Source organism: Ylistrum balloti, unplaced genomic scaffold (assembly GCF_031769215.1).
Source record: "Ylistrum balloti isolate Yb309-2 unplaced genomic scaffold, AGI_CSIRO_Ybal_v1 Utg370840, whole genome shotgun sequence".
NCBI classification, from domain to species: domain Eukaryota; kingdom Metazoa; phylum Mollusca; class Bivalvia; order Pectinida; family Pectinidae; genus Ylistrum; species Ylistrum balloti.
The window spans coordinates 842136-858566 of NW_026782484.1; the positions used below are offsets into that span (position 1 = coordinate 842136).

Here is a 16431-nt window from a genome sequence, read left to right on the forward strand (position 1 = left end):
ACAGGTATTCTGGGGAAGGCATAGGCAAGGAGATGAAACCCTTGAAGAGAAATGGGCACTATGGGAGTGCAATTTGAACTCTAGCTTCACAGGTTTACTCTGATGAACCAGCAACAAGTAGAGTGAGGGACTAGGTAGCATAGAGAACAAGCAATATGTCCAATTTAGTCACCCTAAAACGTTAGAAGAAGCAGTAAGCAATGTTATCGAGTTCGAAGTATTTACCAATAAGCATGGTAGGCTCCCAAAAAATCCAACACAATGGGACTTAGAACCCCCATCACATGTCTGTACTGTAAATAAGGAAGTAGAGACACCAGTAGATAGCTCAAGAGAAGATTTCAAGTCCTGGACAATTGATCAGATTGCTAAGTTAGACCAAAGGATGGAACAATGCCAGACCAAAATTCCTACTTACCGTAAACAAGGGAGAATGGACATGTCAAAGAAAATTTGCTTCCTATGCGGGGAGAAGGGTCAAATTACACATACATGCTCTAACAAGAAGGGAGAGATGATGACAAACCTACCCCTCCTAAGGTAATATAGACAGGGCTGGACTCGGGCCCGGAGGTCCAGTCCTTAAAGAGGAAAATGAGGTTGAGAAAGGACCAGAAGTATCCCTTAACATGGTACAACCCAGTTTGTATGTAGAGGCTACAGTAAAAGACAAAGATATCAGCTTTTTTTCTAGGCTCCGGATCTTCTATTACCATTATGTCTGATAGGATTTTCAAGGAGTTGAAGGACAAAACTATGGTAAGTAACAGTAGAAAACGGTTGGCAACAAGCTCTGAGGATAGCCTTGAAGTTTTCGGTGCTACCAACATGAAATTTAGAATAGGAGGTCACATTGTACAACAGAACAAAATCATCACAAAGACAGAGCATGTAGGAATTATATGGATAGACTTCCTCACTGCACACAATGGATAAATCAGTTTTGGTATTCGGACTTTATGGATAGCTGACAGGTTTATCACCAACAAATACTTACTGCTAACACAGTTGTTGCCCCTGAGGTAGACAAATCAATACCTCTTTTCATATTGGATTTAACCGGACAACCCGTTACAACACCAGAACACACTTTTTTTGGGTATAGTAGAAGAAGTTGATAAGGTCCTTGATGAGAGTGTGTATACCTGAAAAATCTTCCACTTTACCTCCCCTAATATCTAACAAATTAACTAAACAGGAGCGGGTTGAGGTCGTTAATTTGACGAAGGAATATCAGGATATTTTTGCTATCACAGAGAGAGATATTGGGACAGATTGGGATTGTCGAACACCATGTAGATACAGAGTTGGCTAGATCAATAAAAAATACCTCCTATACTAGACGTGTATCTTCCTACTAGAAAAAGAGAGCCGAGGAAGAACTGCAAAAATGTTAAAATGAACTATAATAAAGCCTAGTAATAGTCCATGGGCCGGTCGTGTTAGTCACAAAAACGATGGGGCCATAAGACCTGTGTAGGCTATCGGTAGCTTAATGATATCACCAGGAAAAATGCTTATTACCCCTTACCTTATAAAGACGACGTTCTTGATGCATTACATGGTGCTAAATAGTTTAGTACCCTTGACCTTGCAAGTGGATATTGGAAGCATGCAGCATGAGTGAGGAAGATAAGCCTAAAACAACATTTGCTATCCACAGGGGTCTATTTCAATTCCGAATCATGCCATTTGGCTTGAGTAACGCACCAGCGACGATCTCCCGCACGATGTCGCGTGTTTTTGGTCATATGAAATATTCTCGGTGACTTTGTTATTTAGACGTCATCGTCTATGGGACCTCATTTTATGATGCACTAACCAATCTTAGGGAATTTTTTTGTTTGAGGAGAGTAAATTTGACACTTTAACCCAAACAATGTAGTTTATTCCAAACTGAAGTTGAGTATCTTGGACACATTGTATCTGAGAAGAGAATAAGTTGTAATCCAGAAAAGATTAGAGCCTCGCCCAATGGCTACAGCCGTCAAATGTTTCAGAAATCCACAGCTTCGTAGGCCTCGCAGGTTATTGTAGGCGGTTCATTCCAGATTTTTCCTAGGTTGTCTACTCTTTGACCAAGCTGACCTGCAAACAGAAGAAAATTGTGGAATTGAAACTATGAGGAAGCATACATGAAAATCAAGTCTCTCCTAACCAAGGCTCCTATACTGGATTACCCCACCACTAGTGAAAAGTACATACTAGACTGTGATGCGAGCGCTACAGGAAAAGGGGGAGTCCTATCCCATTTCTACTATAGATCAGCCCTTGGACCGCATAGCTATAGATATCCTGGGTGGATTAAGACATACGAGGAATGGTAATAACTATGTGATAGTTGTCAGCGATTACTTTTCCAAAAGGGTTGAGGACTATGCTGTACCCGATAACACAGCTCTGACTTTGGCTAATAAAATATGTACTGAATTTTGTGCTACATTTGGCTCGCCAAAACAAATCCACAATGACAGGGGCCCTGAATTTGTAAGCGAGTTGTTTTCATTAGTCTGCAATAATTTGGGGATTCAAAAAACTAGGACCACCCAATTTCACCCTGAATCTGATGGCTTGGTTAAGCGGCTGATCCAGATGCTGGTAATGTATATAAATGTATGTAAACGATCGATGATGATTGCGACGATCACCTGCCATATGTACTGGCTGCGTATAGAGCTACTCCTCATGCAAGCACTGATTTTAGTTCTAGTTTGATTATTTTGGGTAAAGAAGTTAGTCTACCCTTGGACATTTTGGTTGTACGTAGATTGGCTACAAACATTGAATTCTTGATATGGAAATGACATCCCCCTGAATTACAAAATAAACTAAGTACATAATAGGCAGGGCCATACAAAGTAGTGGGCAAACTCTCGGACATTACCAATAAGGTACAGAAAATCAACGGGCACCATTCTCTAACTATACATACAGGTCATGCCAAACCGTACATGGGAGAGCCTGTTCCTGAGACCAACATCACTCCGAGACCAGCAAACTGCAACCCAATGCCAAGGGGAGAGATCCAATCCAGTATGATGTGGACGATGATGCTGGGTTAACTGTACAAGATGACAGATCAACTGTGGAGATATAAATGGACAGAGTTCCAACCCACAAAGACACAGGGGCTGGTCACATCCAGACCCCTCTGATAACGAGGATAGGAAGAAAAGTAGTAGAAATTCTTTTTAAGAAGGGAGAGGATTGTAAAATTATTAGCTTTATCAACACAGCAGTATTAAAAATTATTATCTTGATATGTGTATTATAATACCCAGTATATTAGGTGAAAAAACCTTTAACTTTACATCTTAAAGAAAACTGTTTCACATTTATTTTGTTCGTCATATTGTGTTTGAATTTAAACTTTTTACCTGGAAATTCTATTTCATACAGTAGATAGAATCATGAATTGCCTTGAACGATCAAGCTACAGGGCGTCGAATCATACATTCGCCCTGTTTGTCGATCATTTCAGGCGAGCGAATTTGAGGTCGTATCCATGGATATTTTATGAGAAAAATACTCGCCTTGTACAGGCCAGTTTTTAAATAAATCATTTATGTATTTGTTTGAATGAAGTGGAGATCTGATTCATTATAGATGTGCTTGTTTATACATGCTAAATGCTTGAATAGGCGAAAATTTTTCAGAATTATCAAATATTCTTCCTTTAATCCGGAATTCTTGCCTCGAGATACCAAACACTCAAAAACTGGCCGTGTACTAATATGCAGATTTCTTGGTTATGTTCTACAGTAACTTGAATAAAAAGTAGCCTAGTTCGAAAAGAAATAGTTGTATAACTACCCCGCCCAAACATGTCAATTTTATTTGTCATGACTTGACTCACATTGATAATTACCAATATTAACATTTATATAAGTCAAAAATTAGTTTTCATACACTTTTTCTTCGATCAATGTACACCAAGGTATAAATAGGCTGGAAAGGTCTATTCAGAGCAAAGGGAAATAGTATTATACAATTTATAGAAAACAATGTCTTCATATTTGGCACTTTCCAAGGGTATAATCTCTCTGATGGACACTTTATGTGGAAAAAGTATTCAATATCACAAGATTCATGTACACATGTTAGTGATAATTAAACATTTGTATCTTTCACGCATTATCAAGAAAATTTAGTGGTCTTCGTTGAGGAAACAATACTTATCAAATGACCATTCTTTATCCGCGTCACGCTGATCTTGGTTGTGGGCTGAACTTGAGGCAAAAGTAAGTCATGCAGAAGTGCATTAAATTTGATGTATTTTTTGACCTGTTGATATTCTTTACATATTTAATTAGCAGCATTGACTTTATATTATTATTCTATTAGCTTTTGGAAATTAGTGAAGTTCCAACTTAAAGGATATTGAAAAACAATATTTCATCGAAAAGTTTTAAAATGTCTCGTTTTAAGTTTAAAAAATGTATGAAATTATAAAATGAAACAAATCGTCTATATAGTTTAATATTATGTAAGTATTCGTGAATACTTATCATGCGGAATCAGCTGCAGTTGTAAATGCTTATACACGTTTTGCTCTTTGTCAATACAATCTTGAAAAACTACCTTGTTCAAACACGACGAAATAGGCTGAAATTTCAATTAACAAAGTCATTACCTGATTTATTTCTAAAATGTGTTTCTCATCTTCACATGTTCATTTTTAATTCATTAAATGTTCTCTAATCTTCAATTTTTGATTATCACAATGAAATCACGGTATGATGAAGCCAATTGACAGTTTGTTATCTGTCACAAATTTGTATATGATAGCAATGTTTGTATAGTGACCGTATAGATGCATTGAATATTTGTTTCAGGATGGGATAGGGTTAATAAAATGAAAATAGAAATTTAATTTTTCGATCAAATGCAACCAAAGTTTGATTTCAACTTCATCTTTAATAAACAACACAACCTATAAAGCAAACACTTTTTATTTCAAAACCACACATGTGTGCAGGCCTCAAACCGCTGTCTCACTTCCGGGTCGTTGTACATGCATGTAGTGAAAAATAAAATTTCAGGTCAATTAGTACATATTTTATCTACACTCAACTATACTTAACTATTACATATATGTACATATTGCTTGCTCAGGATTGTTGTACAATATCTACTCTAGTAGAGGAATTTTTCTTTAGCATCATTTTCATGTCTGTAGGTGTGGAAGGACACATTTTGTGAGAAGTGATATTTTTCAATTCTGAACATTCCTCTTTAGTTCTGAGGGGTTCTGAATGAAAATATTTTTTCTTAAATGCAGGTCATGAGATACTTTCCAGGTAGGTGTAGGTTCGTCTTGAAAAGTTCTACACATTGTGGAAGAACTAAATCCATTGCAAAGATATATATCTTAATTTTTGTTTTCCTTTGGTAAAACATATAGACAAATTAACTGTGGACTGAGACCGCCTGTCTAAATACAACAAGTGCATTCTAGCTGAAAAAAAGTTGTAACTAAGACAGATAATCCAGTATTGTCATCCGCAGTACCTAAATAGTAAGGTGCTTTCCAGTGCCAACAAGTATTTATTATGATAAATTTATATGAAAATTGTGATTATCTTATGTACAATGATATTACCTAGAGATGTGAGTATTTGTAAGAATTATCTATTTGTATGTTATTCTTAAGTTTTTTTGAAAAGTTTTCTTAAGTTTAATTATTTCATTGAGTAGAAGTATCAATCCTCCACATGCTGAATACGAAAGCTGTGAAATTAGTTCGGATTATACATACAACAATGAGAACTAATAGTTACATCAAGTTATTATGTATAATGTGACCGGCGCCTTCAGCAAAAATATTCTTGAGCAATGGAACAACCGACTAGCCGAGATTCTCCTTCCAAACTCCGTCATGCTCTCTGTATACATTGTATTTGGACTTCTTGGTAATGTAGCAGTCATCTACATCTATAATTTCAAATTTCGGAAGTCGTCCGAGGACAGATTCTTCATTCCGTACCTGGCAGGTATAGACACCCTGGCATGTGTGATTTGTTCTTCTGCTAATCTCATCACCAATTTTAATTCAGAATGCTACCCAGGTGTTATATTGTGTAAAACTTTCTTCATGTTGAAACAGTTCGCAGCAGCATCATCAGCACTGATGCTGACAATTATTGCCATTGAACAGTTCCAGTTAATCTGCCGACCTTTCAAACCAAACCGACTTTGAATAGTAAGTGAAAGAGTGTATTTTGCATTATCCTTTGTTTTGTGGGCTCGATACCAAGTTTGTTCACCACTGGAATAGTACCAATAACTAACACACAATTAAATGTTACTGGATAATTATGTGCTTCAGTGGAAGTAATGGGATCAGAGGTATTTCCTTCCATTTGTGTACAATTTGTTGGTCTTGATGATCTGTGTTGGAAATCCTGATAGGGAAGACAATATACGGTGAAGTACAGAAGAGACGGGTAAACATCAGAAGTGTGCGAGTCTTCGTCCTCCGAAGGTTTAAGTGAAAGCTACGCCAGAAAAACTTCCACCAGTTTCGAGACTAACAATATGGTCATACGCTTGTCACCCAATTGTTTATCGTTAGTCATGATGAACAAGTATTTGATGACAATTTAAGTAGGATAAAGAGGTGTCTCTATATTTCCGTTAGTGTATAATTAATTTCCATGAAATAGTTTGAATGCTATTGTTTACTATATGTTATTAGGCACTTCCAATTACAACAACAAAAATGAGCTGAAAATATATTGGTGTGTGATTTCTATACCACAAGTGGGTCGTAGGGAAAACCATCACTTATAGCTCCTCATAATGAGATCAACCTGGTAATCAAAATTGTGAGTGGGGATAAAGTACATTTATGATACACATAATTTACTTTTATCTTGTGTCACATTGATGTCCAACACCACAGGGCAGCTTATAGTGGGTTGCTGATATTTTTGTTAGATACTGATATCTATTGGTGACATTAACTAAGGAACTCATGGATAATAGTACGATGCCTTCCAACAATAGTTTTAGTACTCTTGTCCAATGGAACAACCGCCTGGCAGTAATTCTCCTTCCTAACACCGTCATGCTCTTTGTATACATTGTGTTGGGACTTCTTGGTAATGTAGCAGTCATCTACATCTATAAGTTCAGATTTCGAAAGTCGTCCGAGGACAGATTCTTCATTCCGTACCTGGCAGGTATAGACACCTTGGCATGTGTGATTTGTTCTTCTGCTAATCTCATCATCAATTTTAATCCAGTACGCTACCAAGATGTTATATTGTGTAAAACTTTCTTCATGTTGAGCCAGTTCGCGGGATCTTCCTCTGCACTGATGCTGACAATTATATCCGTTCAACGATTTCAGAGGATTTGTCGACCTTTCAAACCGAAGATGACATTGAGAAAAAAGAGAATGAGTGTATTGTTAATGCTTATGTTTGTGTTTCTGGGTTCAATTCCAAGTTTGTTCACCACGGGAATAGCACCAATAACTAACACACATTTAAATGTTACTGGATACGTATGTGCTTCAGTGGAAGTTATGGGATCAAAGGTATTTCCATTCGTGTACAATTTGTTGGTTCTGACGATCTGTGTTGGAAATCTTATTGTATTATGTTCTCTCTACGTCATGATAGGGAAGACCATATACGGTCGTGTGAAGTACAGAAGAGGCGCGAAAACAGTGTGCGAGTCTTCGTCCTCCGAAGGTTTTAGTGAAAGCTACGTCAGGAAATCTTTCACCAGTTTCGAGACTAACAATATGGTCACACGTTTGTCACCCAAAAAGTCAACCAGGAAGATGAAGATGGCAGGTAACAGACTATCATTGATGTTTCTCGTGATAACTGTAGTGTACTTGGTGTGTTTTGTGCCTACTTTAACAGCGATAGTATGGGATTCTCTCGATATAAATGTGTGGCTGACTAAATCTAACTTTGAGATCATCGGTTTTCGCAGTGCTTATTCTTTATACATTATCAACAATATTGTTAATCCAGTCATATATGGATTCTTTGATAAGACATTTCGGAAAGAAATGTTCACATGGCTATCTCATATCTGTTACGATACCCGTAATTAAGCTTCATACAGCCATATAGAAAGCCACGAGTGCTGGTATATAATGTATTCATAACAGAGTTTTCTCCTTCAAAATGTACACATACACATTGTCTCCCCTCTACAATTGTTTTGTTTAATATACATCAGTATATGATGATAAAATGTCGGCGATGGAATATAACGTCATAACATTTTACCACTCATTTTAGCGAAATGCACAAATTGTTCTAGTAAAAACCTTGTCTTTACACAACGATGAAAGGAAGAAATCAACAATGAAAAAAAGATTGAGATCAATAATTTGTTTTTGGAAGACATATCACGTTTCTAAATCTCTTCGCGACAAGATATGCTAAGACCCTTAAAGGAGACAATCATTGTTTAAATGTTTAATGTTTTTATGTGATGCTATTAACAACAGTATGGGTTATCAGCACTTAGATCTTTTGAACATAATTTATCAATCCGCATGTAAGGTGGGAATTTACACAGGTTTCTGCTTCTTGCCTTACTTTGAATATTTTATTTATTAGATTGAAAAAATCTGTAAAGGAAATATGTTGAGAGACTGAAATAGTTCAAATCTTTTCTATTTTCTTCTGGTTAATTTATCACGCAAGAATTTATGTAATTTTGTGCCCTTGCATAGATGATTCCATTTAACCTTATCGTAAATTCATATATTCAGAAATGTTATCTATCTCTATATATTAAAATGAAACATTGTAAGCATTAAATATGGATATAGTATAGTGTATTGATGAAGGGATGTTTTTTGATTGACAGAAAATATCGTGAATGGAATGATAAAAGAGAGAAAAGAAAATAAGAGGAAGTTGTTAAATCATATAGCCAATTAAGATAAGATAATAGTACAGTAAGTTTGTGAAATTATTATGATATAAAGATGGTATTGTGGTTAGTACATAAATTGATATTACAATGGTAATAACTGCAATGAATTGATGTATTCTTACATCAGACTAGAAACTCTCACCATAATGACAAGAACTTTTAACACCTAGTATAAGCATGAAAATACATTCTGTCTATTGAATCAACTATCAACAGAAAATAGCTGTTTCGCTAACGTTTTCTGTTTACATCTTAAACGTTAATGAAACAGCTATTTTGTCCTGTTGATATTTCCTATGTACATACAAATGTTTTGTAGATGTTAATATGAATTTTTCTCAGCACATCATGGATACTTTACATTGTTGTGGTAATATTTCCTTTTTAATTTGCAGTAAAAATGATAATTAACTAACTCTGACTTAAAAGATCAAATCAATTGAAATTCGAACGCTTTTCTTTCACAGGTTATTAAAAAATATAAGTGAACCGATTCGAAGGGTACACCAGATGTTTGACTTCCGTTGTGCAGTCGTTCATTGATCTGGAATCAAACTAATTTTTCATTATCACAAATATTATCAAAAACCCAGAAGGCCAAGGCCACATAGTACACTGGAAAAAGGGTTGTCAACTTACGGCCGTCGTAATGATGTGATATCATTAAGAAATATTCTATTTCTTACGGCTATATAAAGGTGGACGTGTTTGATGCTCGTCAATTTGCCTGTTGGTTCCTCTCGGTTTACCTTGTTCTCATTTAAGACTTTGACATTATTTACTTGGATTGACAAAGATTTACATTTCGGGTGTCAATGAAGCAGAAGATGTTTACTCTTCCGCAGCACCTGGTCTTATTCTCCTTGTACTTTTTCACGAGTCTCTGCGTAAATATTTCTTTTGGTAATAGTTTAGTTTCACTGAATTTGGGTTTTATATTATGATCATGTTGATATATTGGTATTTTCTTGTTATTTTTATTTAAATGAATGACCATCGGCCATTTCAAGGTCATAAGGATGGGCATGTTGTATGTTTTTGTTCTATTGAATATGCAATATGACCAGTATATTCCGTTGAAGACCCGACTATTTTTATTCGACTGCATTGATCTGAAAAGTTTGTACTATCTGATTTTTGTGTAGAATTTGTCTAACGTGTGTATATTCCCTATTCAGTAATTGACAAATTTGATTTTAATTCTTTCAATTTGACAAAGTTTTGTGTATGACCTGTTTTGTTAGTGTTAGGATCTGACAAGTTTGTATGTTCTATTTTGAACCTGACGTGTTTGAATTTTCTGCTTGCGTTTGACAAATTTGTATATTTTGTTAAATATTTAGTTCTTTAAGAATTTCAAATTGGTTTCTTATTTAGGTCCTGACAAGTTATATTTTCTATTTGGAGTTAAAAGATTGTACAAAAGACAGGCAAGTGAATACACCTTTTAATTCGAATTAAGTTAAATACAGTAGAGCCAAAAATGAATTAAACTACATCATACGAATGTTTCGTCTTTCTTGGACTGGTCAATGTGTAAGGGCCTAAAGTTTAAAGCCTAGGATGTTACTGACAAAAATCCAACGATCGCAAAATCTAGACGAAGAGGTGCAGCAGTCCCATAATTACAGAAATCTCGTTATTTTCATATATAATAGATCTAGATCAACGTGAAGCGTATGTGTTTATTCTGAACCTTGCCACTATTCGAGGAAATTAAACGTGGCATTACGGCAAATCTCGAGAAATAGAGTTCACCAACAGTGGCTACCTCCTATTTCATAGATTGTTAAAAAGACACACGTGAATAGCATCTTTTAAAAGTATTTTCTGTATAGAGTCTGTCTACTTTGTATTTTTGTTTGAAGCCTGAAAAGCTTGATTTATCTGTCTAAGTATCACAAGTTTATTTATGCATTTTGATTGAGAATACATTTTATGCCAAGTTTGATTTATTTGTTAATATTTTAAAATAATATACGTGTATTTTTGTTAAAGAACTGATAATAGTTTGTATTTTCTGTGTAGGAAATCCCATATGCTTTCACCATCGTGAATGTGTTCCTGGCAATGAAATGAAATATACAAATACAGAGATAGTCCATACAATGCATAAAGGTTATGCAACTTCGGAATATTTTCTTGAGATTGGTATTGTCAATAAAATATGGCGCTTCATACTTGTTAGTTAAATGAAATTGAGTTATATATTGTTAGAAATGGCACAATAGCCGCATTGGATTTGACACATTTACATCTGTATTTGCAATGCTATTGCCTTGTAGTATATATAACAGACCTATTACTTATTTTCATGGAATATAAACAACGCATCGGTGTACATGAATTTACGTCAGGAAGTTTTGTCTCAACACTGTAGGCCACCGAAAGTCACTGTTGGAAAACAGTAAGCCCTAATTAACCAACACGATTCAACATGACATGAGATATTTAAATAGCATTACAAAATATGTATTTTAAGATGACAATGATGTGTAATCCGAAAAACAGCAATTACAAAAAATTATACTTCACGGAACACTTAGCTTCGTAAAAGTTTCATGGCGAATAAATGTCTATCGTTTTGTTGATACACTTTCGTCTATTTCCGCTCAAAATCTAAAAAACACTTTAGATACAGACTATTGATCGAAGTGAAGTGCAACAAAGTGATCATTTCCGGTTTATATTCATGGTAGGTACGACATGGGACTTTATTATGTAACCCTCATATAAACATAGTAACAAAGCAATATCTTAATATGTTACCAGCATGTATCTATGTTTCATGCCTTTCCATGCGAAAGTCAAAACAAAATGTCCCGGGGTAATGTTGTTAGACAATGTGGATCGATTTAGGGGCAAATATTTTTTTATAATACTATGCGAAAACATGAAACATCTTATATAATGCATTATATAGTAATATTTTGGAAAATAGAGACTCTTATTTGCCCAATTTAAAGTGTTTTCCAACTTCAGACAAAGTTTTGTCGACAAAGCGTTCGGAAACCTCCTTTTAATGTTCGACACCAAATGTCACCCGGTCAACCTCAAGTTCAGCCAAACATAGTTATATATAGCAAACGAACCACAATATGTTATAGGTATATTTATGTTCTTAATGGCATGTGGTTGCTCTGCATGAGACCATTTTCTGTCAATTGTTATTCCAACAGGTGTATATTTTTCTAGCATGCACAAGAAATGAACAGGTCATTTTTTTCACATCAATCGCTGAAAGCATAAACAGTCTTATAACAATGTTTTCGAGATAAGTAAATGTCTCCAGCGATGACAACTGTCAGCTCGGGCCAGCAGAAAGACTCTCATTGTGTGCTTCCCACTTTTTACCTTCAGTGAAATCATTCTTAAGTGTTCCTGTTCTATCTAAAGGAGGCACCTAATCTTAGTAGTTCCTCTGGCTCCGGTCAGACGGATTTTTCCTATGTTGAGGTTTAGAGGCTGTTTCCTTTTTCTTTCAGATACATTATAAGATATAAAACATGTAAAATAATAGTGAAAGCAAATGCCAATTACTTATCTGCATAATTACCTTTGAATTCGGTTTTAAGAATAATTTTTTAGAATAAGAATGCTTCAAATAGGTTGCGGGTACAATTTATTTTTGTGCGTTCTTCATAATGAGAAATCCCTTGCAATAATTTATGAATATACTACTGTTCAAACCATATGTTCATCTGTGTGAAGAATTTCAAAATCAACAGTAACAATGCATTCTTCCTAGTCACTAATATGAATCCAGGTCTAGTGTTTGTTCTGTCCTCTTGTACCATCCTAAACTAGTCAAAATACAAGAGGAATGCGTAACCGTGTAAGAAATGTTCTAATTTTTCACTATACATAACTTAAAATTTAAATGAAAAATATATATATATATACTAATTATATACTGTTTCCGATTTATTATTTTAACCATGTATCTAAGATGTACTTTGTGGAAACTGTTTTAACCAGACAGATCTGAATATTAGGACCGGTAAGTGGATCAATAGGGCAATTGATGTGATACTTGTTCATTTCTATAGTACGTAAATCACATCCGCTATTACACATCATTTCGTGGATTTCATGGATGCTGTGTAAGATTATACATTATACGAATCGAAATACATAAGATTGTTGTGACCATCTGGTCTTACTTATCAGTTCCATTACTTGTACCTGTGTAATGGATAACTTAACGTTTAATGAAGGTATTCTTGACCAGCTGAACAGTCGCTTGGCCCGAGATTTCCTACCCAATACCGTCATACTCTTTGCATACATTGTGTTGGGACTTCTTGGTAATGTAGCAGTCATCTACATCTATAAGTTCAGATTCCAAAAGTCACCCGAGGACAGACTCTTCATTCCGTACCTGGCAGGTATAGACACCTTGGCATGTGTGATTTGTTCTTCTGCTAATCTCATCATCAATTTTAATCCAGTACGCTACCCAGGTGTTATATTGTGTAAAACTTTCTTCATGTTGAGCCAGTTCGCAGCAGCATCATCAGCACTGATGCTGACAATTATTGCCATTGAACGGTTCCAGTTAATCTGTCGACCTTTCAAACCGAAGATGACATTGAGAAAAAAGAGAATGAGTGTATTGTTAATGCTAATGTTTATGTTTCTGGGTTCAATTCCAAGTTTGTTCACCACGGGAATAGTACCAATAACTAACACGCATTTAAATGTTACTGGATACGTATGTGCTTCAGTGAAAGTTATGGGATCAAAGGTATTTCCATTTGTGTACAATTTGTTGGTTCTGGTGATCTGTGCTGGAAATCTTATTATATTATGTACTCTGTACTTCATGATAGGGAAAACCATTTATAGTCGTGTGAAGAGCAGAGCAAGCATGCAAAAACCAGCAGTATGCGTGTCTTCGTCCTCCGATGGTCTCGATGAAGAAAATCCTTCGACTTTTACGGAGACCAAACTCTCGTCAAGTCAGCCACACGGAAAGACTTCGAGGAAAATGAAGACAGCGGGTAACAGAATATCGATAATGTTCCTCGTTATTAGTCTGGTGTATGTATTGTGTTTCGTGCCAACATTGATTGCAATTGTAAAGAGTCCTCTGGACAGAAACGACTGGGAAGAGAAATCAACAGTGGAACGTTTGGGGTTACGTACTGCTAACGCTTGGTACATAATAAACAACATTGTTAATCCAGTAATTTATGGATTCTTCGACAAATCACTACGAAGGGAAATAGCTTCATGGTCGTATAGCATCTGTTAGGATGTGCAGGTGTGTTGTAGATTACAAAAGAGCTCAAATCACGGAACAAATGTTCTCATTTTATCTATATGTCACGAATTCAGTACTTATATGTTTGTGATGTTTTGTCATACATTTTATAATATATGCTTTTGATAAATGAAAAATGCTTTACATGTTGGGCTAATCAGTGTGGTAAGAAATCTCCACAGGAAGGTAATTCTGAATTGTTTCACGATTATGTATTCTGCATCATTTGTCTTTATTCATTGCGTAAAAGCAAAAGGAAGAATGAATGAAAGAAAGAAATAGTTCAGCCAGGATAACGCGGTTCTAAGCTTGCCATCTTTACGGAACACCTTGTACTTTTTCAGGAGTCTCCCCGTAAAATTTTCTTTAAGTAATATTTTGTTATAGTTTTAAGGAATTTGAGTTAGGATTATGATTATGTTGGTATTTTCTTGATGTTTCTTGCTTGCACTCATGCGCAGTCCAGGTCAGCCTTCATGTGCACATATGACCGATCATGGTTAGATACCTTTTAGCAATATGGTATTTTTCATTACATTAATTTGACTTAATTATTAACAATCAGTTTAATAAGAAATGGGATGTCTTGGTTATTCAAGAGAGATTTTTCAGGTCGCAGAACATAGTGCGAAATAACGCTAGAGACCAATATGGTGAAAACCTGGTGTAGTCCTTCGAATAGTAATATCTGTTAAGCATAACTAAGGACGCGTGAAATGGCTCAGGTGAGACTTTTAGATAAACCCTTCTCAGGATGCTAGACAATCTATATGGGGCTAAAGGTGCTGATCGGGCTTACAATCGAACCAGAAGTGATGCCATAGGTTATTCCCGCCATTAACTCCTGTTAGGTACTGATCCCTGTCAACAGGGTGCGGCGGATCATACATACCTCCTACAGTTGTTGGCAAGCTGCAAACTAGGATGGAGCATGCCTATAAACCCGTACAGAATGAGGCTGCGAAGGGATCAGCACAGAACAAAAAGTAAGTTTATTCGATCAGTTCGCTTAGCTGGAAATTGGAGACCGTGTTCTCATAAGAATGGTGGGTCTCAAGAGCATAAACTGACTGGGAACGTGGACACTCTGTTGTGATGAATATCCTCAAACAGTGACATTCCTGTATATGAGGTGAAACATGAATCGGGCAAAGGTCGTAATCTTAAATTGCACTGTAACATGCTGCTTCCCTTCCATACCATTCCAATGGAGGTTCCCCCTGTCTTGTCAAATTTTTTCAACAAATTTGTTCCAGGAAATTGCGAAGGCGGTCAAAATCTCCTCACATGCGATTTCATGAACGGGATCTTTCCGAACATTCACCAATTGTGACGGTAAATGAAAACCTCCTGATAGTCAGTGCGTGTTTCTACTGAAGTGTTCCTCACCAGGTCCAGCTATGAAGTAAACGGTATTAGTAAGATTATTGTTGACACGTTTCTGTGATATCCCTTCAGTAATATTTTATTAATTCATCATAATTTTCCTCTATTTTTAGTACTCTACTCATAGGGCTTATAGCTCTGAATGGTAGGGACTGGCCCAAAACCCAGATTAGTCCTGATTTGTAACACATTTTATATATATTGTATATTGTAACTGTTGTTATTCGAATATTGTTATTTCTAACCTATTTAAGTGATCTGTGTAATATGTTAAGTAGAATAACTTTTTGATTGCTGTTGTGGCCTTTAGTCTACAGTAATTGATATGACTAAGTACTGACCTCTAGTCTATAGTATGACTTAGTACTGACCTCTAGTCTATAGTAATTAACATGACTTAGTACTGACCTCTAGTCTATAGTAATTAACATGACTAAGTACTGACCTCTAGTCTATAGTAATTGATATGACTTAATACTGACCTCTAGTCTATAGTAATTAACATGACTAAGTACTGACCTCTAGTCTATAGTAATTAACATGACTTAGTACTGACCTCTAGTCTATAGTAATTAACATGACTTAGTAGTCTATAGTAATTAACATGACTTAGTACTGACCTCCAGTCTATAGTAATTAACATGACTTAGTACTGACCTCTAGTCTATAGTAATTAACATGACTAAGTACTGACCTCTAGTCTTTAGTGATTAACATGACTAAGTACTGACCTCTAGTCTATAGTAATTGATATGACTAAGTACTGACCTCTAGTCTATAGTAATTAACATGACTTAATACTGACCTCTAGTCTATAGTAATTAACATGACTAAGTACTGACCTCTAGTCTATAGTAATTGACATGACT

The 16431-nt window shown here is 35.6% G+C and overlaps 2 protein-coding genes and 1 pseudogene across 2 annotated transcripts; all 3 read left to right on the top strand.

Annotated features, from left to right (window-relative positions):
- The first annotated feature begins 5791 nt into the window (after positions 1-5791).
- LOC132558904 (uncharacterized) lies at positions 5792-6606 on the top strand (annotated as a pseudogene).
- A 346-nt stretch (positions 6607-6952) lies between these two features.
- LOC132558905 (neuropeptide FF receptor 1-like) lies at positions 6953-8074 on the top strand. Its single transcript, XM_060223521.1, has one exon. It carries the CDS (start codon positions 6977-6979, stop codon positions 8072-8074), a length of 1098 nt encoding a protein of 365 aa, XP_060079504.1. The 5' UTR covers positions 6953-6976.
- A 5028-nt stretch (positions 8075-13102) lies between these two features.
- LOC132558907 (neuropeptide Y receptor type 1-like) lies at positions 13103-14167 on the top strand. The gene has a single exon (XM_060223522.1). The coding sequence runs from the start codon at positions 13103-13105 to the stop codon at positions 14165-14167; it is 1065 nt and encodes a 354-aa protein (XP_060079505.1).
- Positions 14168-16431: the final 2264 nt, after the last annotated feature.